This window comes from Pistacia vera, unplaced genomic scaffold (genome assembly GCF_008641045.1).
Source record: "Pistacia vera cultivar Batoury unplaced genomic scaffold, PisVer_v2 Contig292, whole genome shotgun sequence".
In the NCBI taxonomy this organism is placed as follows: Eukaryota; Viridiplantae; Streptophyta; class Magnoliopsida; order Sapindales; family Anacardiaceae; genus Pistacia; species Pistacia vera.
Window position 1 is genome coordinate 1,036,481 of NW_022196104.1, and position 22,372 is coordinate 1,058,852.

Genomic DNA, 22,372 nt, shown 5'->3' on the forward strand with positions numbered 1-22,372 from the left:
GAACCCCCTGCCTGGTCAGGTTCTTGAGCGGCCGCGACAGTCTGGTCGTCCTCCTCGGCCATGATCCGCAAAGTCGCTTGCCAACCCTCCGGGAGGTCGGACATGTCCAAGTCTGGATTCCTTGCTCACAGGGAGTAAATAGCCCCGATTGCCCAGTCTGCGGCCTACTCCTCCGTCTCCTCTAACTGATTCTGCATTTCTTCAGTCAGAGAAGCGATTCTCTCCCGACTCTCCTGGAGCTTGGCCTCAAGAGCTAACCTTTCCTGTTCGGAGGCCTCCCTATCTTCTTCAGCTCGCTGAGCCCGTGCGAAGGTCACCTGGATCTCCTAGTCCTTGTCTCCGACCTCCTTAGAGAGCCTGGCAATTGTCCTTTGAAGTTCCTTGACTTCCTCCGCACGTCGATCGAGCTCCGTCTTCTGGAAGTCTACTATTCGTAAAGCAGCGTCCTTTTGGTTCAGATACCTATTCGCCGCTTCAAACGCCTGTGTTCTTTCCGCTTCGACGGACTCCAAGCTCTACTTCAGCTTCGCGACCTCCTCCTTCAGGTCGCTTGTCCCCTTTGCGGCCCCCAGCCGCGTCTTTTCCATGGACATCCTCATCGCAAGCAACGCCTGCGAGCAAGATATAAGTTAGAAATAAATCAGAATGGAGTTTCAAGTATAGCTCGTTTACCTTGCTCAGATGCTGGAACGACGTGGTTATCAGGTCATCACCCGTGTCAGCAAACTCGTCGTATGACTCCGATAGCTCGCACTCGAGCAGGCCATAAACTATCGGCTGCAGGTATTCGGGCAGACTCCCCAATGAGTCTAGAACCGGCGCGTCCTTCGCCTTGTCGGTAGCGACCGACTCGCTCACGGGCTCCTTGCCCGACCTCCTAGATTCCTGCCGCGACCTCAGAGGCTGTTCCTCAGATTTGGTCTCCGACTCTTCGGCCTGAATCTGCTTCCTCTTCTTCGACCTCTGGGCCGGAGCCTTCTGCTTTGGGCGAGCAGAGGGTGCCTGAGCGACCTGTTCTGTCCTGGTCGCTTCTTGCACAGGACGGGGCTGGGGAGGCGCAACTGTTCGCACCGGCTGTGCCGGGATAGGACGAGCAGCTTCGACCGCTCTCTCTCTCCTCGATCGAGGGAAGACGAATGGTGCTCGGCGGGGCTGCTCGAACTCCTTTGGGGGCATGGTTTCTGCATTTGAGTTCGTTAGTAAACGAAATCATTCTACGACCAGAAGGGAACCAGTATAACTTACCTTCTGGGGGTTCTAAGGACGCTTTGTCGCTGAAAAAACCGTACTTCTGCAAGTTCGCGGTCGTCACAAGCTTCCTCGCGTCCCGGCTCTCCTCGTCCAGTACTCCAAAAGATACGAGCCTATCTAGGTCGGCGAGTAGGGCTTGGCTGGTCGTTCTGTTAACTACAAGAGGAAAAAGCATGTCGTTATTATAAATCATGCGAGCAAATAATGGACCCAGCGAAGAAAAACCTACTTGGTTCCTGAAAGCGGCAGTAGCCATCATAACAGAAGAAGAAGAACTTTGTCTCGTAGGCCCCCGCATTACTGGGATAGCTATGTATCCCCTCGGTAATGGTGAGTCGCCGAGATAAATAGTATGAGTCCTTGTCCCTACTCTTCTTAAGGTAGTAGGCGACGCCGAGCTCCACCGCCGTTGGCTTGCCCAAGCCGCTCTCGCAGCACGCGATGTACATAGCGACAGCGATGACATACGCGTTTGGCGTCAACTGCATCGGTGCGATCCCGAAATGATCCAGGACCGACCTGATGAAAGGATGGAGGGGAATCCTCCCTCCACCCTTGAAGATCTCTTCAGAGATCGCGGCAAGGCCATCAGAGGGGCGCCGTGACGACCTGGTATGGTCGAGGAACACCTCCGCGCGGATGTCAAACTGCTGTTTAATCCTATCGAATTCCTCCGAGGTGAGGACCGGGAAGACGTCAAGGGATGCGTCCTCGGGAACTTCCCGCGAGGATGAGCTGGCTCCTTCCTCGGGTCTGGATGTTGACGGTTCCATTCCGGAGTCTGCGACATCGACAGACAGGTCATTTTAGCCATCGCATGTCCCGCACGGCGGCGCGAGACAAATCCCTTAAACCTTAACAGTAACTCGAGCTACCGCCCACGGCTCGAGTCCAATGACGGCGTCGCGTCTCTGGTAAAACACCGGGAGACCCAACGCCATGGCCCAACCAAACAAAAAAAAAAAGAGAGAGAAAGGAAAATCATAATTTCTGGGATGCGTAACTGAGGCCGGAACTCGTTCCAGTTGCCTGATAAGCATCGATCGGAGAAGAAAGATCTCTAGTTTGCAAAGGTTCATCACACGAAGCAAAAGGAATTTCGGTGGTGTCATCTGAAAAATGTGAGATTTTATATGGATCGCGAATCGACGGTTACCACCCTACGGAACTGAAACGACAGCCCACTCTCTCTCCCCGCATTAAATGCACCCCACGTCGTATTAAATGCCGCGATAAGAGTCGTCGTTTTGAATGCGTTGCATAACCAATGCTGTCAAAACGGCGTCGGGTCAGCACACAACGCATTTAATGTCTAACAACCGCTTTAGCGCGTGCAGAGCGCCTGACAGCGCAGAACCAGGTTCATTGAATCTCTAACCCTAAGGTACAGAAAGGAGCGTCTGACGAATCCTGGTCGCTAGGATGAAGATTGTCAGGTCGCTAAGCAAGGAATTGCGCGAGATTGTGTTTGCCAAGAGTCCTGTGCCGAGCTAATCCCATTCAGGTCGGAGCGACCAGAACCTCCAATCGCGGCATGACTTAGTTTCCAAGGTTCGATCCTCAAACCTTAAAAACTAGGGGGCTTCTGTTATGCCTGGGAAAATAAAGGGCTGACGTGGGAAAGTCACGTGAGGGGTGACCTGCTCCCGTCAGAGCGACACGCACACATCAGACCTGCCAAATGATATGGAGCTCACACGCGTCCATTTCCCTGCAATAAATCTTGCGAAGTCAGCTTGGGAAGGGGGAAATAGGACGTAAAGCCGGATTATATTCTGACAATCACACCAACCCATGGATTTAATGATGATTACATGCTTCAGTTTGATATAAAATGAAGAAGACCCCTTCATTAAGGGGATTCGGCCATTTTTACATTGAGAAAACTCTCTCTCTCTCCTGTAAACACATTTACTTTTTCCAACTCCTGTAAGTCAGTCCGCTATTGCGACTTGACCCACACTAATATCAATACAAATCAGTGGACGTAGGACTTGCTACCTTAGCATCCGAACCACTTTAAAAGCTTCCTTTGCACTTATTTCACTTTCTGAATTCATTATCACGTGTGTTTATTGGCCAATCAGCGTTACGCACGTGACAATTCGTTGGTGCCAAAAATACAGCATCAACACCTTTAAACAACAATCTCTGCTTCTTCGGCTCCAGACCAGTCTCTTGGGCAAGACCCCTTTTCAAATCCCCTTCCATTGAACCAAATATACCTATTGAAGATCAATTTCAAAATGTCTAATAATTCAAATGCTGTAGCCTGTGCCGATCCCACCAATTAAGTATTTAAATTCTTCATATCATTTTTCTTTAAGAAAAGAGGAAATTCAATGAGATATAACGTATTAAACATTGTAGCTACTGGGACAATAATAATTCACAGAACATTATAATAATCAAGGAAAAAAAAATCACAGAAGATAAAATTACAAACCCAGAAAACAGAAGGGGAGGAGGGCAAAGACGAGAAAAAGAACGAAAGAGAGGGGAGAGATAAAGAAGAAGATAAGAGAGAAGAGAAAAATGAAATAAAAAAATAAGATAAAAAATTAGGGATTAATGGATATAAAATTACTATGTTGCCCTTAGTTAAACAGATTTTAGTAACAGATTTAGACAGAAAGTGGGTGATTGACGTTTACAAACCTATTGGGTATCAAATTATATTTTATCAAACTATGGTTGAGTGCATGTCGTTCGGCCATTTTCTTATTATAAACCATGCCCAAAAGTCGTGTAGATCATGCTTGATTCTCAAGGAACTTTGAAATTTTCTCTAGTATCAAATTAGGGTGTGAACCCACAATACTTCTATCTGACTCGATGAAAATCCAAAGTAATCCCTATTTTTTTTTTTTTAATAATTCATAAGTTAGCTTTTCATTGGTTTATCTTATTAAAATACAGATCTTATAATTTATGTTCTAATTTTGATAAAAACCCTTGTTATGTTACAAGATAATAGGGATGTAAAACAAGAGCTTTCTAATAATACGATCAACTCTGTCGATTTTGGGGACTAATAGCTTGGTTATTATACAGAACTAGCCATCTGCATTTCATACTTGGCCATGATTGGAGTGGTCTCCTTGTACCAGCGAGACTGACTTTCTTCACTTGTGCTGTAACTTGAACTATCTGTAGGTTCTATTGACTGAAGCTAAGCCATCCCAACTGAAAACAAATACTGAAATGGTTTTGGAGGTGGCACAATCTCCACTCCTTCAGCATCTTTACTACTGCACTCATTGGCGGCCTTCCTTCTGGTGAGTCTTGTACACACCACAATGCCACAGTACTCATTCTCTCTGCTTTCTTTCTGTCTTTCTCTTCAATCCCACAAGCTGATGTCATTATATTCAATTCATCTTTCTCATATGCTTCCCAAACATGTTTAGGAAACCAATCAAGGCTATCGCTAGGACCAACAGTTTGTATTTCTTCTTCGACCAATTATCTCAAACGGTACCATTCCAAAGCTGTAAACATCACATTTATGTGTTATTGGGTGATTCTTTAACAAGAAATTCTGGTGCTGAATACCCAAGAGTGCCCCTATATTCTGTGAGTGTACATGTGTTATGTCTCTATTGCAAAGCTTTGCGAGTCCAAAATCTCCCACTCTAGGAAAGAAATTTACATCTAGCAGAATATTTTCAGGCTTTATGTCATAAAGAATGATTCTTTGCTGCCATTCTTCATGCAAGTAAGCTAAACCTCTGGCTGTCCCAATCGCAATTTCATGTAACTTCTCCCATTCGATTGTCTGTATCTCGCTAGACAAGTACTTGTCAAGGGAGCCATTTTCCATGTACTCATAAAAAAAGTGCGCTCATGCACTGGTCATGGCAAAAACCATAAAGTCTAAACAGATTTATGTGTTATGTTCTTCCAATTGTGCCAATTTCCACCATTAACTGCTCATCTTCAGCTCTTCTGTCTAGACTTCTATTAAGAACCTTTACTGCAATCTCCACTACATTTGGAAACTGACCCTTGTAGACGCCCCAAAACCTCTAGAACCCAACTAGTAAAACAAAATAGCTGTTGTGCCCTAAATCTTACAGGCTTCTCCTTGGCCATTTCTTGGAGGAAGTTCTCCATGGTAGGAGCAGTAGCCTCCCAAACTGGAACCATATTGTGGGGTGTGTAGTTTGCTGCAGCAACAACTGCTTGCAAATCTTGTACAATCACTTTTCTGGCTTTCTTTGCATGTTTGTAAGCAATAACACCAATTACTTCGAGCACTACCAAGCTCGATATGGCGGCTACAGTTATTATTTATCATTTCAAATTGTGATCATTTAAATAAAGTTATTGTTAATAGAACTCAGATTATAAACGATTGTTTTCTGAACTGCAGTATTAACTTGGGTATCTGGGGCAGGCGGGTTGAGAATTTCATTAAGATCTGGTATATCTGAACTAGGAGGATTTGAAATTGATGTCATGTAACGAAAATCTGTTAACAAATACAAACGTTGAAGACCAGAAAAAGAAATACGCAGGATGACAACATCCCACTTTATTGAAGACCAAAAATTAATGGAACTTTCTCAATTACAATAATATTGATTACTATAATTAATCCTTAAGTATCTAATATTATAATAAACTGATAACATAATGCATGAAGCAATGACCATACTTAACTCTATCTGCAGAACCTCGTTGCTTCTAATTTCTATACAAAACAAACAAAACCTCTGAAAATTTTCCTTTTTAATGTTCTTTACTCTGCTGAAGTCTAATTAAATAGAAAAAAAATACAGAGGAAAATAGTATGGTAACTACCAGGAAATCCTTTAGTGAGAATGACATATAACAACCGTTGAAATAAATTTCGAACATGTCTCATAATTAATACATATATTTATATCAAATTTAAAGAAAAATTTATTACAGATAATTGTTCCATTAGGTGTTACCGATAGGTCTTCTGTTCGAATCGCATAAGAAATACGTATCACATTTATATAATTATCTTGGTTCATTAGGTTTTTAGATTATTATGTGGCCCCGAGGATTAGACAGGTTCCATAGATACCTCAGATATTTAAAAAAATAATAATAACAAATAAAAAAATAACAAATCATTATTAATTATTTGGAAAAAAAAAAAATTTTACCCAGGAAAAAAAATAAAGGCCGTAGATTTGGGCCCTCCTCAGAATGTGGGCTAAAGTTCAAAAAACTAAGCCCAATACTAAAAACGTAAAGGACACAAACCTAATAATAAATCGGGTCGGTTCACGGGTAATGGGGGTATAATATTGTGCCGTCGGGGTTGCGCAAGCAACTGCTGGAAACTCGTTTATTCATTCATCATAATCATAAATATTCACCGTCTCACGTCTCACCGTCTACGAGCCGTCGTATTGAGTCGTATAAATATCTAAACGCAGGGTCGTGTTTTGAGTTCCCCACCAATTTTGTTGTGTGCAATCAAATATCGGAAGGAGAAAGAAATGCCAGGACTAACCTGTAATGCTTGTAACAAAGAATTCAGCGATGACACCGAACAGAAGCTTCATTACAAGTCCGATTGGCATCGCTACAATCTCAAACGCAAGGTCCTTTTGCTTCCTTAGTTTTTCATTTTTATTATTGTTTTAGAAGAGAAAAATAAAAATAAAAACACTTGATTAACTGAAAGATGATTCAAGTAGTTATGTTTGGAAATTTTGGATGCTGGAATTTTATGATTTAAAGGTTGTATCTTGTTTAGTTTTATATTGTTTCTAATATGTCAATTTTTTTAGGGAAAATATAAGCTATACCTCTGTGAGGTCTATGAATTTGCTATAATGGTCTTTTGTTGCTGCTTAACAAATTACATTTAGGTTGGCTTGGGGGTTTGAGGACCTTTGGGCTGTCAAGCAAATGGTGATGGAGAATATAAATACAGTGATAGAACAAATTTTATGATAACACACACGTTGATTGAAATAGACTGAAGTGTTCCCAAAAATTGATTTTTGAATGAATCCTAAAACCTAGTGTAAAATTAGAAAACCCAAAAAAAAAAAAAAAAAAGGGTTGTTTAGGTTTTAAATCTGAAACTTACATTACCAGATATTAAAATTATTTAGATACAACTCATTTTTTTTATATAAAATTACTTTCGGAACCAACCAAATGAGCCCTAGTTAATGAATGTAAAATTAATAATTTTCTTTTGTAAATAAATTAGGTAGCTGGGGTTCCAGGAGTGACAGAAGCGTTATTTCTGGCTAGACAATCAGCCCTTGTTCAAGAGAAGAATAAGTTGAGTGAAACTCCGATGCTTTATAGTTGTGGGCTTTGTGGAAAGGGGTATAGAAGTTCCAAGGCTCATGCACAGCATCTTCAATCAAAAAGCCACATCATGCGGGCTTCTCAAGGAATGAATGATGAAGACAGTGAGAAGGTAATAATTAAGCCACATCCGCGTCGTGCTGTAAATAAGCCTCCTCCTCGAAGAGAGGCTGACAATGAAGAAAGCGAAGAAAGTGAAGATGAATGGGAGGAGATTGATTCAGAAGAAGAATTGGTTGGTGAGGCTGCAAAGTCCCTGACTAATTTGAATGTGGGATCCACCTCTGATGATGTCATGGAGGATGAAGATAAGGACTTCGAGGAGTTTGATCCATCTTGCTGCTTCCTGTGTGATCTTGAGCATGAGACGATTGAGAGCTGCATGGTTCACATGCACAAGCATCATGGTTTCTTCATTCCTGATGTTGAGTATCTGAGGGATCCTAGAGGCCTGCTTACTTATCTTGGTCTTAAGGTAGTGATTATGGGTTATATTATGTTCTTTATTTGTATAATATTGGTTAACAAATTTACTTTTTCATAAACCACAATTTAGTTTCACTTACATGCTTCTTCTTTTTTACAGGTAAAGAGGGACTTCATGTGTTTGTACTGCAATGACAGGTGCCATCCTTTTAACGGCTTGGAAGCAGTTAGGAAGCATATGCAAGCAAAAAGTCATTGCAAAGTGCATTATGGTGATGGTGGTGAAGATGAGGAGGCAGAGTTAGAAGAGTTCTATGATTATAGCAGCAGGTTGTTTTCTCATTTTTCCACTTTAGTTAACCTATCCTTTTGCATTTATATTTCTTTTTCCTTTTGCAGTTTGTAGGTTGTTTGTTTGTTTTTTTATTTGAACAAGTTCATGCCCTGTTCTATATATGTTAACATCTTTACTTTATCATTGTTTAACAGTTACATGGATGAGGACGGTAAACAGTTGATCTCATCTAGTGATATGGGCAACACTGTAGAACTTGGTGGTGGGTCTGAACTTATCATCACCAGAAGAACAGATAATAGGGTGGCAACTAAAACTTTTGGTTCCCGTGAATATTTGCGCTATTATCGCCAGAAGCCACGCCCAACACCTGCAAATAATATGGCCATCACAGCTGCACTGGCCTCAAGGTTTGCTTCTGATCTTTTGCTTAACGTGCTCTTTGCAATGACAATAGGATGGAAATCTGAAAAACAAATTCCCTTTTCTTCAACTACAAAATACAAATAGGTATAAAATGTCAAAAATAAAGTTAGCTACAATTATATGGTGAAAGAGAAATGGTTTTTTATTACAGGTACAGGAGCATGGGGTTAGCAACTGTACAATCAAGGGAGCAAATGGTGAGAATGAAGGTGATAAAGGAGATGAATAGATCAGGGGTAGAGGCCATGCGGACAAAGATTGGTATGAAGAGTAATGTCATCCGAAACCTGCCCAAGAATGTCCCGTACTAGCCCAAACTAGTGATTTTGATGGAGAGGTTATATGTCTGAGGACCTTCTGTTAACTATTCATGTTTTTTAACATTGTAAGCTTTAGGTTATCTCGGTTGGAAAATACCTGTTTACGGGTTTTGCCAAATATTTCTATGCTGTTATTTGTCATATATCAGACCACTTAATGGTGTCTATCTACACCTTAATTAATACTATCTTTTGTTTCTAAACCAAATTCGGCGAACATATTATTAAATAATGTCAGCTGGTTCGACTTTGCGTCTGTTTTTTCTGTTGAATACGCCAATCGGAAACAGAATATGTAAAGCCCTTTACAGCCAGAAATACTGATATAATGGAGATTACTGATCACTGCTTTTGTTTGAGTCATCATCTGTATAAAGTTCTAAAAGTTTATAAACCGAATAATGTGAACAAAATGGTTAGAGACAAATTAGTATCTAAGCAAACATAAAAGCAAGAAGATTTCGGAAACAGAAGTGGTCAAAGCAGAACCACTTGGAATTCTAGAGTTTGAAATTCATGTCCAGCACAAATATGTAACAGAATATGTCACAGATGTAGCTTTTACATGTTTGAATGCTAATTGGATTTAGTATCCCAGTAGTGCTTTCTACTCCCAAGGATCATCATCACGAAACCCTTCTCTTTTGATCATTTGCTTTCATTTTTCTATTCTGGCACTGCAGAGAACCACAAAGAAACTGTTAAAAGTTACTACATAAGTTCAAACAATCAAGAAGATTTGACAGTGCAAAATACCTAATTGTCATAGAAGCGGGATCGACGTCTCCGTGAACTGTGAAATACAGGAAGGCAATGCATCACTTAGAAAGAAAGGCAATGCATCACTTACAAAGAAAATTAGGCAACGAAATAAAATAAGTTCAAATATTTTTTCGGCGAACATGAGACATTGATAATACAGATTTGAATTGCATGCCTCCCTCATTATCATGGTCACCATATACACATGCATCAAACTCCATTCCAACCACACCGACTTACCACACCATATAAGATTGCATATGCTGAAAACAAACTTCACCTATTGAGAAAATCATCTAGACAAATAACTAGTGATTATAAATTATTCTCCGAGGCCAACAATTTTAAAGAAAATAGCACTTGCTGATTGCTGCAGCCTACCCCAACAACCTGTACATCTTATTACCAGTATTTAACTGGTAAATCAGAAGGCAAACTTTACATAATCTACCCCTACAACCTTTACATCTTATTACCAGTATTTAACTGGTAAATCAGAAGGCAAACTATACATTATATACTCTACATCCAGATCACATGTCGTTAAGTTGTCACTTTTAATCCTCAGAGCTCTATATTACCCATATCTTTTTTTTTTTTTTTTTTCTGCGTTTTCTGTTCTTAAGTCAGCTCAACAATTTGAAAATACAATATCTTCGATGGTAACTCAAACAAGTCTCCATAAGATGCTTAACAACATGTGGACCCACAAATTTGGGCCATTTCAATTTCCCAAAATTTTAATCACAAAGAGATTGATAGATAGCTATGGTATAAAATCAAACTTATGAATGGAAATTATGAAGCTATTTATAATAATATGAAATAGTAAAAATAAGAAATAGGAAGTAGAAATAAACACCACTGACCTGCGATAACCAGAGCTACCTCTGGAAGGGCCACTTGTACTCACAAACTCATCATCTGTCTCATCTATTCTATACTCTGCAAATTCTACAGACGTCACGGAACCTTCATCAGAGTTAGAAGTATCATAACTCAGGCGGCGACTTCCTCTTCTAGTATCACTGACTCTTGATCTCCTTCTGTTTCTAGCATTCCTTAAGTTATCAAATACCTGATACAAGATGCAGGAGGTCCACCAGTTGCCCTCATCACCAGGGAAGTCTTCAAATTCATCTCCGGTGTCATCATCCCCATATTCAATAACATAGTCTCCCAAAACCACCCCACGTGGTACTTCTGAATGGATTGTGCTCAAAACATCAATGATCTCAGACGACTGCTGGAAATTTTCCCAATCAAGCTGCCGAGCAGGATCAATTTTTGAAGGACGGGAATGGGGGTGCTCTAGTTGAGCATGTTTTTGTAGTTCCATGTAGGTTCCAGTAAAAGAACATCGGTCCTCCTCACAACCACGCTTCTTCTCATTCAGAATTGTACGGACCTTATCAACAACCACCCACCCTGTGACTTCACCTCTACACAAGGGACAAGCTGGTCTGCAACTACCCTCTGATGCCACTGGTTGAATGTCTGTCGTGGGGTTTACATCAGAAGTTGATGGGGGTGACATACCATAGGCATTTTTGAAACGGTCCAAACAATTTGAGTGCAAATGATCTGTGTCACACACAAAAGCACGACATCCTTTTTCATAAGATGAACATTGGAGAAGTACACCATTGTGAGGGAAATCCAAGCATATTGGGCAAATCACATCATTCCAATTGGTATTCAACTGAACATCCTCAATGTCGGAGGCATTCAGTTGGCGCCCCCTCCCACGAAAACGTTCAAAGGCCATACTATTAATTACACAAAAACCCAGAAGCACATGATATGCACTTTCCTCCCAGAAAAGAAACGTAGATCCAATTAACAGAAACTTATTGAAAATTCAAAGCATAAACCAACCAGCTCCAGGTTATGACAGTAGAACAATCATCGGTCTATTATACCATGCCATCCAACGTAACTGCATCTAACTGTAAAACAAGTTAGGCAGAAATAAAACAACGAGTGAAGTGCACAAGGAATTAACACTTCTATGCTCTTTGGAATATAAGATCAAAAGCACAAGAAACTAGAACTTATGAATTCTAATGAGTAAATAGCATATAATTTGCTTTGCCCTAATATAGGATGCTAATCCATTTTAATTGTTCATCAAAGTGGCTTAGCACTTGGCGGCTGCATTAAAACTCCAGGACCCTTAATTCATTTCTCAAAAACCATAGTCAAATAACATGTATGAAAAACTGAACAACATACAACAAAAGCTAACAGAGAGAACATTTTCCTTGCCTGGCGTCAATTTATTCCAGCAACCAAACAGAGAGAACATTTTCAATCAATATATAACATGTTTACAACTGTTTGAACAAGTCAGAACTTGAAATTCAAAAAAGGAAAAGAACCAAAAACCCAAACAACAATCATCACACAAAAAATAAAATTATGCGCCTATCATCTGAACACTTTAGAATTGCATCATTTAAACCTTAATCAACTGATTAAACAAAACAGAAAACACATAATAAAAGTCAATCTCTATGCTTTCTATAACACACTCCAAGATTCCAACAAGTTATACGCATATAAAACCATCAAAATTGACACTGATAAACAAATTGATCAATCCAAATAGACGTAATCACAAAAGTCATCGAAAATAATCTTTAAAAAAAATAAAAATAAAAGTAACCCAATACCGTGGCGAACAAAAATAAGCCATCGCTATATTGCCAAGAAACATCAAGATTGAAAAATAAAAAATCATGGGAAATCAGTCGAAAAGGGATCCGGTAAAACCAAAAACAAACCAAAACCGTAGCTGTAAAATCAATAAATCAGCAATCAAAGGAATGAAATTGAAAGCAGAATCACCTTAGAAACGAAAATTTTTGAAAAACCCAGATGGAGATAAGAGCAAAGAGATAGAGAGACGTCTTTGCTGTGTGTCTATTGTTGAGTTTTGTGTATGTGTTTAGGTCAGTTTTCGTAGTAGGTAGCTTCTCTTTCCTTTGGTCTTCTGTATAATGTAATTATATATATACTTTTTTATTATTTAATAGATTATTATATTCTCGTATTTGTTTCTTTTTCTAAAATAAAGATAAAATATGTAAAGTCACATCTTTTTTTCAAATCACGAAATTACCCTTTCTGTACTTTGACCATTTGCGAGACCAATACATTACGGTATTACGTATTAGTTCATTCTTCCACGTTGTATTCGGATTGAAGTCCAAATCCTCTTTCACATTTGTTAGTTTGCCCACCAATTTTGGTATTATTTTACAAGAATTTTATTATTTTCTTGAGCATTTCCAGTCAACCCCTTTGTGATTGGATGGGTAAAAAGTCAAACCAAATAATTTTTTATATATATTTGTTATTTACTCCTTTAACTTTTGGGTACAAAATATAATTGAGACCGAGACCCACATGGCAGAAAAATGGCTTGGCGTGCCAAATTGAAATAGCAGGGGAAGGTGAATGAATGTCGGGAGTACAAATAATAATGCAAAAAAGGGGAGAATAGTGTTTATTTAGACCTCAGCCACCCAACTTGGCAATAATAAAGACAAAGAATCAATCAAATTTTACATATTATTCCATGCGGGACCAAAGCTAAAGCTATTACTAATACAAAAGCTGAAGGCTACTATCCTAAAATGCACATTAAATAGATAATACAACACCGCAGATGGAAACTCAGACTATAATTGATCCTCAATTATACGGGTTACAATGCCTACAGCAATAGTTCTTCCTAAAGCTCTTAGAAAAACTCTACCGAGAGCTCTACAGTTTGAGAACTCCTCCACACAGACTGGTCCTTGCAAAGCTACCTGAAAGTAGAGGATATACAAAGGTCAAAACAAATCTTGTCTTGCTTCTAGGTTAACATTTCCAACTAAGCCAGCAAAATTATATATTATTCACCTCAACTACTGCACTCTGCTTTGCAGTAAGACAGCGGGGTGCCTTTTTTGTAACTTTTCCGGTCTTTGTATCAAGTAATGACACTATCTTTACAATTCTTGCAACCTCCTTTGCGTGGTGTATATGAAATTCCAACTGATTATTCCAATCAGATGATCAGATGATATTTATCAAAGCAATAACATTGTCCAGCAAAAGATTAGTGAAAATCTTAATGAAGCAAAAGCTTTACCTGAGAACCAATTAAAATAGGAGCTGCAAAATCCAAAACAAGCACCCTCAGCTCCAAATGTGTTGAAATTGCGACAGGGAAATCAGGGTGGCATAACACACCTCCAGCCATCACATGGCTTACATCAATACCTTGAAGACTGACACCTACACTATCTCCAGCTCTTGCAACGGCACAAGCCTGAGAGTCACGATCTAGGGAATGCACAGTGCCTATATCTCCAGATGGCATGACTAAGACCTAGAATTTCAGACACAATGGTATAGTTTATAGTTTAAAAAAGGCAACAATAGTTACAAATGGCACATCTATTGGAGGAAAAAAATTCACATTAGCGAGCAAACTCAGACAGCAAAGAACTAATATTAAAAGCAACTAAAACAAATGAGTCATTCTTTATCCAATAGCTATTTTAAAAACCACATACTGAATAATTTGACACCACTTGCCCAATCACTATATGCAGGATGGTGACTGCAAGCTCTACATCTTGGAAATAGAACACTTACAAATAATGCAGCAAAGGCAAATCTATCTGAAGAAAAGATTCTGTAGTGTATATGAGTATATCTTCAAACTCAAAAGTTTTTAAGAGAGGAGGTTTCTATTCCTTTTATATAAGATAAGAGAAGAATCAAAGTTAAAAATCATGCTGAAGAATGATACCACTTACATAAAAACTTATCATATACAGAATATGTTTTGTAAAGCTTTAGATATGACACTTGACTAGAAACCAAAAATTTAAAACAGATATCAACCTATTTATTTGGAAACAACAAAATAAAGGTTCAATCAATCACATCTACCATCAAATAAAGGCATACCTTCATTCCACTTCGAAGAGCTCCAGCCTCCAATTTACCACAGGCAGACACATGCCCATGCTGTAATTTAACAACATCACATATGGGCATAATTAGAGGCTTTGAAAAATCTCTAGCAGGAGGTTGTAAAGAATCAATTGCATCCAACAGACAGGGCCCCTGATACCTGCAACAGCATACCTAGTCAGATTTCAACCTTTGTGACATCAGCAGAAATTTATGAAAAGCAATCCAACAGAAGTCCCTTCAAAGCAGTGACAAGAGAAACCCATTACCCTCATCAGTCATATATTGAATGTATTTTAGAGTGTAATCATTACTCACCAAGATGAAAGCTGAACATCAGAAGGAGCTGCCACCAAATTTTGATTTTCAATGGCACTCAATGGAATCCATGACACGGAGGAATCCTTAAATTTACAAGAACGAAGAAATGTTCCAAGTTGTAGTTTTATTGATTCAAACCGATCTTTGGAATATTGCACAGCATCCATCTTGTTGACGGCAACTATAAGTTGATCAACACCAAAACTTCTAATGAGTTGTGCATGCTCCCTTGTCTGCCCTTTTGTACTGTCCATACCAACTTCAAATGAACCGACCGAGGCATCTATGACAAGAATTGCAGCATCAGATTGTGTTGCTCCAGATATCATGTTTGGAACAAAATCCTTATGGCCAGGGGAGTCAAGCACAACAACATGTTATTTTTTGGAATCAAAATATGCAACAGCGACAGTCATAGTAATTCCCCGTTCCCTTTCTTCAGTGCTCTCGTCCAATGCCCAAGCGTAAGCAAAGGATCCTTTGCCCTGATTGAATTATAAACACTACATTAATCCATCAAAAACAAGTATGAACAGCAATAATGCATGCAAATATGCCACACAAACAAACAAAGTCACTATGAGATACCTGTAATTTGGCTTCTTTTTCATATTTGTGCATTTCTTTTTGAGATATTCGTCCGAGAAGAAACAGCAGTCTACCTGAGAGTGTTGATTTTCCCGAATCAACATGGCCAACCTAGATGATATCAGGTAAGTAAGCATCACAGATATGACTAAATAAAAAACTGAAAGCTCGATTTCTTGTAACAAAAGACAAAAATTCAGTGGTTGACTTACTATTGCAAGATTTAGTTGAGTCAATCTATCTCCTGTATTGTCAGGAAGCATCCATTTTTCAGGCTTATACTGTGTATTTGAATTCTTTCTTCTAGCATTAACACTAGATGAGCTTCCAGATTTAAGAGACAATGACGAGTTCTTTGTATTACTGGGACCACTTTGTAGTTGAGCTATATTAGTTGAAGAACCACTGCTATCATGTGCATCACTTAAACAGATGCTAACTGCATCACTAGAATGACTGCCATGTCTGTCTTTTGACATTACAGTAGAAGAGCTATCTGAACTTCTAGTGCTTACTTGTACTACTTCATTCTTCGAATATTTTCTATTATTCATGGTATCTTGCTTGTCTTTTGGCACTAATGCTTTGGCACTATCAGATTTTTTGGCACTTAATTTATCAACTGCACCATTTTTCTCAGAGAAACTGGAGGAAACTCTGGAAGATTTCGTGTCTAGAAGATTGCCTACAGTTCAAGACAATACAGCAGTATGATACAGTTATTTAGACCTCAGCCACCCAACTTGGCAATAATAAAGACAAAGAATCAATCAAATTTTACACATTATTCCATGCGGGACCAAAGCTAAAGCTATTACTAATACAAAAGCCGAAGGCTACTATCCTAAAATGCACATTAAATAGATAATACAACACCGCAGATGGAAACTCAGAGCCCCGCTGCTTTTGACTGTTAAATACTTCAAAAGCAAAATTAGGCTTGATCCTCAATTATACGGGTTACAATGCCTACAGCAATAGTTCTTCCTAAAGCTCTTAGAAACACTCTACCGAGAGCTCTACAGTTTGAGAACTCCTCCACACAGACTGGTCCTTGCAAAGCTACCTGAAAGTAGAGGATATACAAAGGTCAAAACAAATCTTGTCTTGCTTCTAGGTTAATATTTCCAACTAAGCCAGCAAAATTATATATTATTCACCTCAACTACTGCACTCTGCTTTGCAGTAAGACAGCGGGGTGCTTTTTTTGTAACTTTTCCGGTCTTTGTATCAAGTAATGACACTATCTTTACAATTCTTGCAACCTCCTTTGCATGGTGTATATGAAATTCCAACTGATTATTCCAATCAGATGATCAGATGATATTTGTCAAAGCAATAACATTGTCCAGCAAAAGATAGTGAAAATCTTAATGAAGCAAAAGCTTTACCTGAGAACCAATTAAAATAGGAGCTGCAAAATCCAAAACAAGCACCCTCAGCTCCAAATGTGTTGAAATTGCGACAGGGAAATCAGGGTGGCATAACACACCTCCAGCCATCACATGGCTTACATCAATACCTTGAAGACTGACACCTACACTATCTCCAGCTCTTGCAACGGCACAAGCCTGAGAGTCACGATCTAGGGAATGCACAGTGCCTATATCTCCAGATGGCATGACTAAGACCTAGAATTTCAGACACAATGGTATAGTTTATAGTTTAAAAAAGGCAACAATAGTTACAAATGGCACATCTATTGGAGGAAAAAAATTCACATTAGTGAGCAAACTCAGACAGCAAAGAACTAATATTAAAAGCAACTAAAACAAATGAGTCATTCTTTATCCAATAGCTATTTTAAAAACCACATACTGAATAATTTGACACCACTTGCCCAATCACTATATGCAGGATGGTGACTGCAAGCTCTACATCTTGGAAATAGAACACTTACAAATAATGAGGCAAAGGCAAATCTATCTGAAGAAAAGATTCTGTAGTGTATATGAGTATATCTTCAAACTCAAAAGTTTTTAAGAGAGGAGGTTTCTATTCCTTTTATATAACATAAGAGAAGAATCAAAGTTAAAAATCATGCTGAAGAATGATACCACCAACATAAAAACTTATCATATACAGAATATGTTTTGTAAAGCTTTAGATATGACACTTGACTAGAAACCAAAAATTTAAAACAGATATCAACCTATTTATTTGGAAACAACAACATAAAGGTTCAATCAATCACATCTACCATCAAAGAAAGGCATACCTTCATTCCACTTCGAAGAGCTCCAGCCTCCAATTTACCACAGGCACACACATGCCCATGCTGTAATTTAACAACATCACATATGGGCATAATTAGAGGCTTTGAAAAATCTCTAGCAGGAGGTTGTAAAGAATCAATTGCATCCAACAGACAGGGCCCCTGATACCTGCAACAGCATACCTAGTCAGATTTCAACCTTTGTGACATCAGCAGAAATTTATGAAAAGCAATCCAACAGAAGTCTCTTCAAAGCAGTGACAAGAGAAACCCATTACCCTCATCAGTCATATATTGAATGTATTTTAGAGTGTAATCATAACTCACCAAGATGAAAGCTGAACATCAGAAGGAGCTGCCACCAAATTTTGATTTTCAATGGCACTCAATGGAATCCATGACACGGAGGAATCCTTAAAATTACAAGAACGAAGAAATGTTCCAAGTTGTAGTTTTATTGATTCAAACCGATCTTTGGAATATTGCACAGCATCCATCTTGTTGACGGCAACTATAAGTTGATCAACACCAAAACTTCTAATGAGTTGTGCATGCTCCCTTGTCTGCCCTTTTGTACTGTCCATACCAACTTCAAATGAACCGACCGAGGCATCTATGACAAGAATTGCAGCATCAGATTGTGTTGCTCCAGATATCATGTTTGGAACAAAATCCTTATGGCCAGGGGAGTCAAGCACAACAACATGATATTTTTTGGAATCAAAATATGCAACAGCGACAGTCATAGTAATTCCCCGTTCCCTTTCTTCAGTGCTCTCGTCCAATGCCCAAGCGTAAGCAAAGGATCCTTTGCCCTGATTGAATTATAAACACTACATTAATCCATCAAAAACAAGTATGAACAGCACTAATGCATGCAAATATGCCACACAAACAAACAAAGTCACTATGAGATACCTGTAATTTGGCTTCTTTTTCATATTTGTGCATTTCTTTTTGAGATATTCGTCCGAGAAGAAACAGCAGTCTACCTGAGAGTGTTGATTTTCCCGAATCAACATGGCCAACCTAGATGATATCAGGTAAGTAAGCATCACAGATATGACTAAATAAAAAACTGAAAGCTCGATTTCTTGTAACAAAAGACAAAAATTCAGTGGTTGACTTACTATTGCAAGATTTAGTTGAGTCAATCTATCTCCTGTATTGTCAGGAAGCATCCATTTTTCAGGCTTATACTGTGTATTTGAATTCTTTCTTCTAGCATTAACACTAGATGAGCTTCCAGATTTAAGAGACAATGATGAGTTCTTTGTATTACTGGGACCACTTTGTAGTTGAGCTATATTAGTTGAAGAACCACTGCTATCATGTGCATCACTTAAACAGATGCTAACTGCATCATTAGAATGACTGCCATGACTGTCTTTTGACATTACAGTAGAAGAGCTATCTGAACTTCTAGTGCTTACTTGTACTACTTCATTTTTCGAATATTTTCTATTATTCATGGTATCTTGCTTGTCTTTTGGCACTAATGCTTTGGCACTATCAGATTTTTTGGCACTTAATTTATCAACTGCACCATTTTTCTCAGAGAAACTGGAGGAAACTCTGGAAGATTTCGTGTCTAGAAGATTGCCTACAGTTCAAGACAATACAGCAGTATGATACAGTTAAAATCAAGCAAAAAGAAAGCACTGATAAAATTCTTTCACTAGAATGCATCAATCTGGCTTACTATAGCTAGCAAGACAACAGAATTATAAGGTACAAATGCACACACAATCACAAAAAACTCAAGAATCAAGTACTGCCAATAAATGACAATCATGAAACAAAGATATATATCTAAATGCTTCAAATACAAAAAAGAGATCCTACTGTTTCCTAGGTATAAATATAACAGCATTTGTGGTTTGATTTTTTTTTAAATGGACTTCTAGAGACATCAAAAGCATAACCAGTAAAGAATACCTTTCTAACCCATTTTGGAGGAACGCAATCCCTCAGAAACCAAATCATCTGGTGATGGGACATCAAACTTAAAAGGGGCTGTATCATCAACATATGTAAGGACAGAAATCAGACATAGAATCTAGTCAGAATTTCAAGAAGCAGATAGACAGCCACTGGACAACAGTAAAACTTATTATACTCATAACGAAGTGTTATAACCAAACAAAGGTTATGTTAAATCTCCAAAGCTACAACTCCAAATCCTATTCTAAGACATGTGCAGACCTATTTTGATTTTGGAGTGGCTATGGGAACTAAAAGCCTCATGGAATTCATGAAAATTTCCTTTGATATTCCCAATCTTGTGGAAGTAATTGCACTCTTCTGTCACAACATCATCATTCTGCTGTTGACCTACTACAGCCTTTTTGGGCGTCCGATGCGGCAATGATGCAAAAAGAGACTTGGCCATCATGGATGCTCCAGAATTTTTGCATATGCCGCCAACTGCATGAAAGAGATCTACTCTATATAAAGGAACAACCAACTGAATGAAAATTGTGCAACAGGGACACTATCAAAGATGTCCAATTCATAACCTAAAACAGATGCAAACTTGCCACATTTTGTCCTCAAAAAATGATAGTGAAGTCAGCCAACAAAGTTGATGTCAAAACATGTCTAATACTACTATGTCATAATTTCCCAGAACTTTTGCACGTGCTGCCAACTGCACGAAAGAGATCTACTCTATATAAAGAACAACCAACTGAAGGAAAATTGTGCAGCAAGGACACTAGCAAAGATGTCCAATTCAAAACCTAAAACAGATGCAAATTGCCACATTTTGACCTCAATAAAATGATAGTAAAGTCAGCCAAGAAGGTTGATGTCAAACCTCTCTAATACTAATGTCATAATTTGTCAAAGAAGCCAAAAACAAAAGTCGGGGGAAAACCTGGGTCTTTGTCACACAGAAGATAAGAAGATGAAAATCGATCCATTAAGTGTCTAAGTGACTAGTTCTGGTTCAAGAAAAACAAATTAAAAAGCAAATTATTATGAGAGAACAATACACATACCTGTTGTGTTACTATTGTTGCCTGAAACTTTAACCAGAGGAGTACGGAGAACTCCACAAATATCACATGCAGGCATGCCCTCATCATTATCATAAGTACAAATAGAGCAGCGCCAAATTCCAGACTTGGAAGTTTCTTGCTTAGACTCAGGTGCTTCGCCTGTTTCAGCAAATCAAAATCAAGAAGTTGGTAAAATAAAGAAACACCCATATCAGCACCACATTCATAAAACTCCAAATTACTATCTTACAATAAAACTTTGCAATTGATGAACTAAGGGTCTAACCCGCTACCACCGTATAACCGAACAAAGAAGCAACATTATGAAGAGACTGAAAACTGGATGCTCCAAACGACTAACCCCAATAATACACATAACTAAAAAAGCGAAATGTTATAATCCCAGCGTGTAATTATCTGGTTATGGCAACTAATAACGTTTAACATTTTATTAGTAAAAAAATTCAATGAAAAAGTGCACAAAATTATGAATTGCACACAACAGAACATCAAACATACAAAGCATATTTGGTAAATGTTAGTATTTTAGCATAGTAACAGAGATTCTAACCGTTTCCCTCCACATCATAGTCGTAATCATGGTCGTCATAATCTTCATAATCATCGTAGCCGTCATCGTAATCATCAGCTCCGTAGTTAATTTTCCGAGGCATTGTCCTAATAAGATAAAATAATAACTGAATTAGAAATGCATCGACATACCATAAGAAATTCAAAGACCTAAAGTGCGAAGAACTTGAACTAGAAGTACATGCCTTGCAGATACCGAGAGAATTTAGTACTGATTTAACAACTCATGGCGAATGAAAAGTTTGTTTAATGATAAGATCAACGGCCTCTTAGTTCAGAGCATGTTCTTTCTCCCACACGAAAGTATGCAGCTGTTTGTAAACACAGAGTGATTTGGTGAAGGAAGCCAAAACGGTGGCGAGAAAATTGTGTTTGGGAACAAAATTAGGAGATTCATAAATTAAATTTGAATTATTTTCGCGTTCTGAGAGAAAAGAAATAGTCAGAAATTTTTTATTAAAAAAATTAAAAAAAAATTACCCCGGAGAAACGGCGGATACGAGTAATGGAGATTGCTTCTGTTCTTTCTTTCTTTCTGATGTGTAAAGATACAGGCTACTTGTGAAGTGAAAAAAACTCTTTTAAATAAAAACCTAATAAATTATTTTAATTAAAAGATAGAATTTAAATGCTTTTCCAAAGTTTATATTTATATTATATAAATATAAAAAAAAAATTCCCTCACAATTATTTTATTTCATTTTACACCAAAGTTTTTTTTTTTTTTTTTTACTTTCTATATCAAATAAATAAATATATTTTTATTAAAAGAAAAGATAAATATTCAAATTATAATTAGTCCTTATAAAATTTGTAATATGATCAACAACAAACTTAACCACTCTTAATGTTAAGGTGAGACACTAAAAACTTTTATATCTATTACTCA

At 38.2% G+C, this 22,372-nt stretch overlaps 4 protein-coding genes and 1 pseudogene across 6 annotated transcripts; 1 reads left to right on the top strand and 4 right to left on the bottom strand.

Moving 5' to 3' along the window:
* Positions 1-4,265: 4,265 nt before the first annotated feature.
* LOC116134936 lies at positions 4,266-5,400 on the bottom strand (annotated as a pseudogene).
* A 1,145-nt stretch (positions 5,401-6,545) lies between these two features.
* On the top strand, positions 6,546-9,235 carry LOC116134835 (cytoplasmic 60S subunit biogenesis factor REI1 homolog 1). Its single transcript, XM_031420482.1, has 5 exons — positions 6,546-6,836; positions 7,457-8,035; positions 8,147-8,316; positions 8,476-8,691; positions 8,859-9,235. Exons 1-5 carry the CDS (start codon positions 6,732-6,734, stop codon positions 9,016-9,018), a joined length of 1,230 nt encoding a protein of 409 aa, XP_031276342.1. The 5' UTR covers positions 6,546-6,731; the 3' UTR covers positions 9,019-9,235.
* A 160-nt stretch (positions 9,236-9,395) lies between these two features.
* Positions 9,396-12,794, bottom strand: LOC116134836. Of its 3 annotated transcripts, none has more exons than XM_031420483.1 (4): positions 12,640-12,794; positions 10,659-11,728; positions 9,784-9,820; positions 9,396-9,704 (listed from the first exon to the last, which is right to left on the bottom strand). In XM_031420483.1, the coding sequence occupies exons 2-3, from the start codon at positions 11,555-11,557 to the stop codon at positions 9,784-9,786; spliced, it is 936 nt and encodes a 311-aa protein (XP_031276343.1). In that variant the 5' UTR covers positions 11,558-11,728; positions 12,640-12,794; the 3' UTR covers positions 9,396-9,704. The 3 variants fall into 3 exon arrangements, with proteins under 3 accessions (XP_031276343.1, XP_031276345.1, XP_031276346.1); XM_031420485.1 differs by having other exon boundaries at positions 10,659-11,734; positions 12,640-12,792; XM_031420486.1 differs by lacking the exon at positions 9,784-9,820.
* A 480-nt stretch (positions 12,795-13,274) lies between these two features.
* Positions 13,275-16,460, bottom strand: LOC116134937 (HBS1-like protein). The gene is given in 8 exon segments (XM_031420615.1): positions 13,275-13,607; positions 13,702-13,836; positions 13,934-14,173; positions 14,761-14,926; positions 15,085-15,572; positions 15,676-15,786; positions 15,888-16,360; positions 16,457-16,460. Coding segments are annotated over 8 exon segments (1,749 nt in total). The 3' UTR covers positions 13,275-13,475.
* A 149-nt stretch (positions 16,461-16,609) lies between these two features.
* On the bottom strand, positions 16,610-22,032 carry LOC116134980 (elongation factor 1-alpha-like). Its single transcript, XM_031420664.1, has 11 exons — positions 21,964-22,032; positions 21,669-21,794; positions 21,464-21,570; positions 20,893-21,051; positions 19,021-19,493; positions 18,809-18,919; positions 18,218-18,705; positions 17,894-18,059; positions 17,067-17,306; positions 16,836-16,970; positions 16,610-16,741 (listed from the first exon to the last, which is right to left on the bottom strand). Exons 3-11 carry the CDS (start codon positions 21,564-21,566, stop codon positions 16,610-16,612), a joined length of 2,007 nt encoding a protein of 668 aa, XP_031276524.1. The 5' UTR covers positions 21,567-21,570; positions 21,669-21,794; positions 21,964-22,032.
* Between the last annotated feature and the right edge of the window lie 340 nt (positions 22,033-22,372).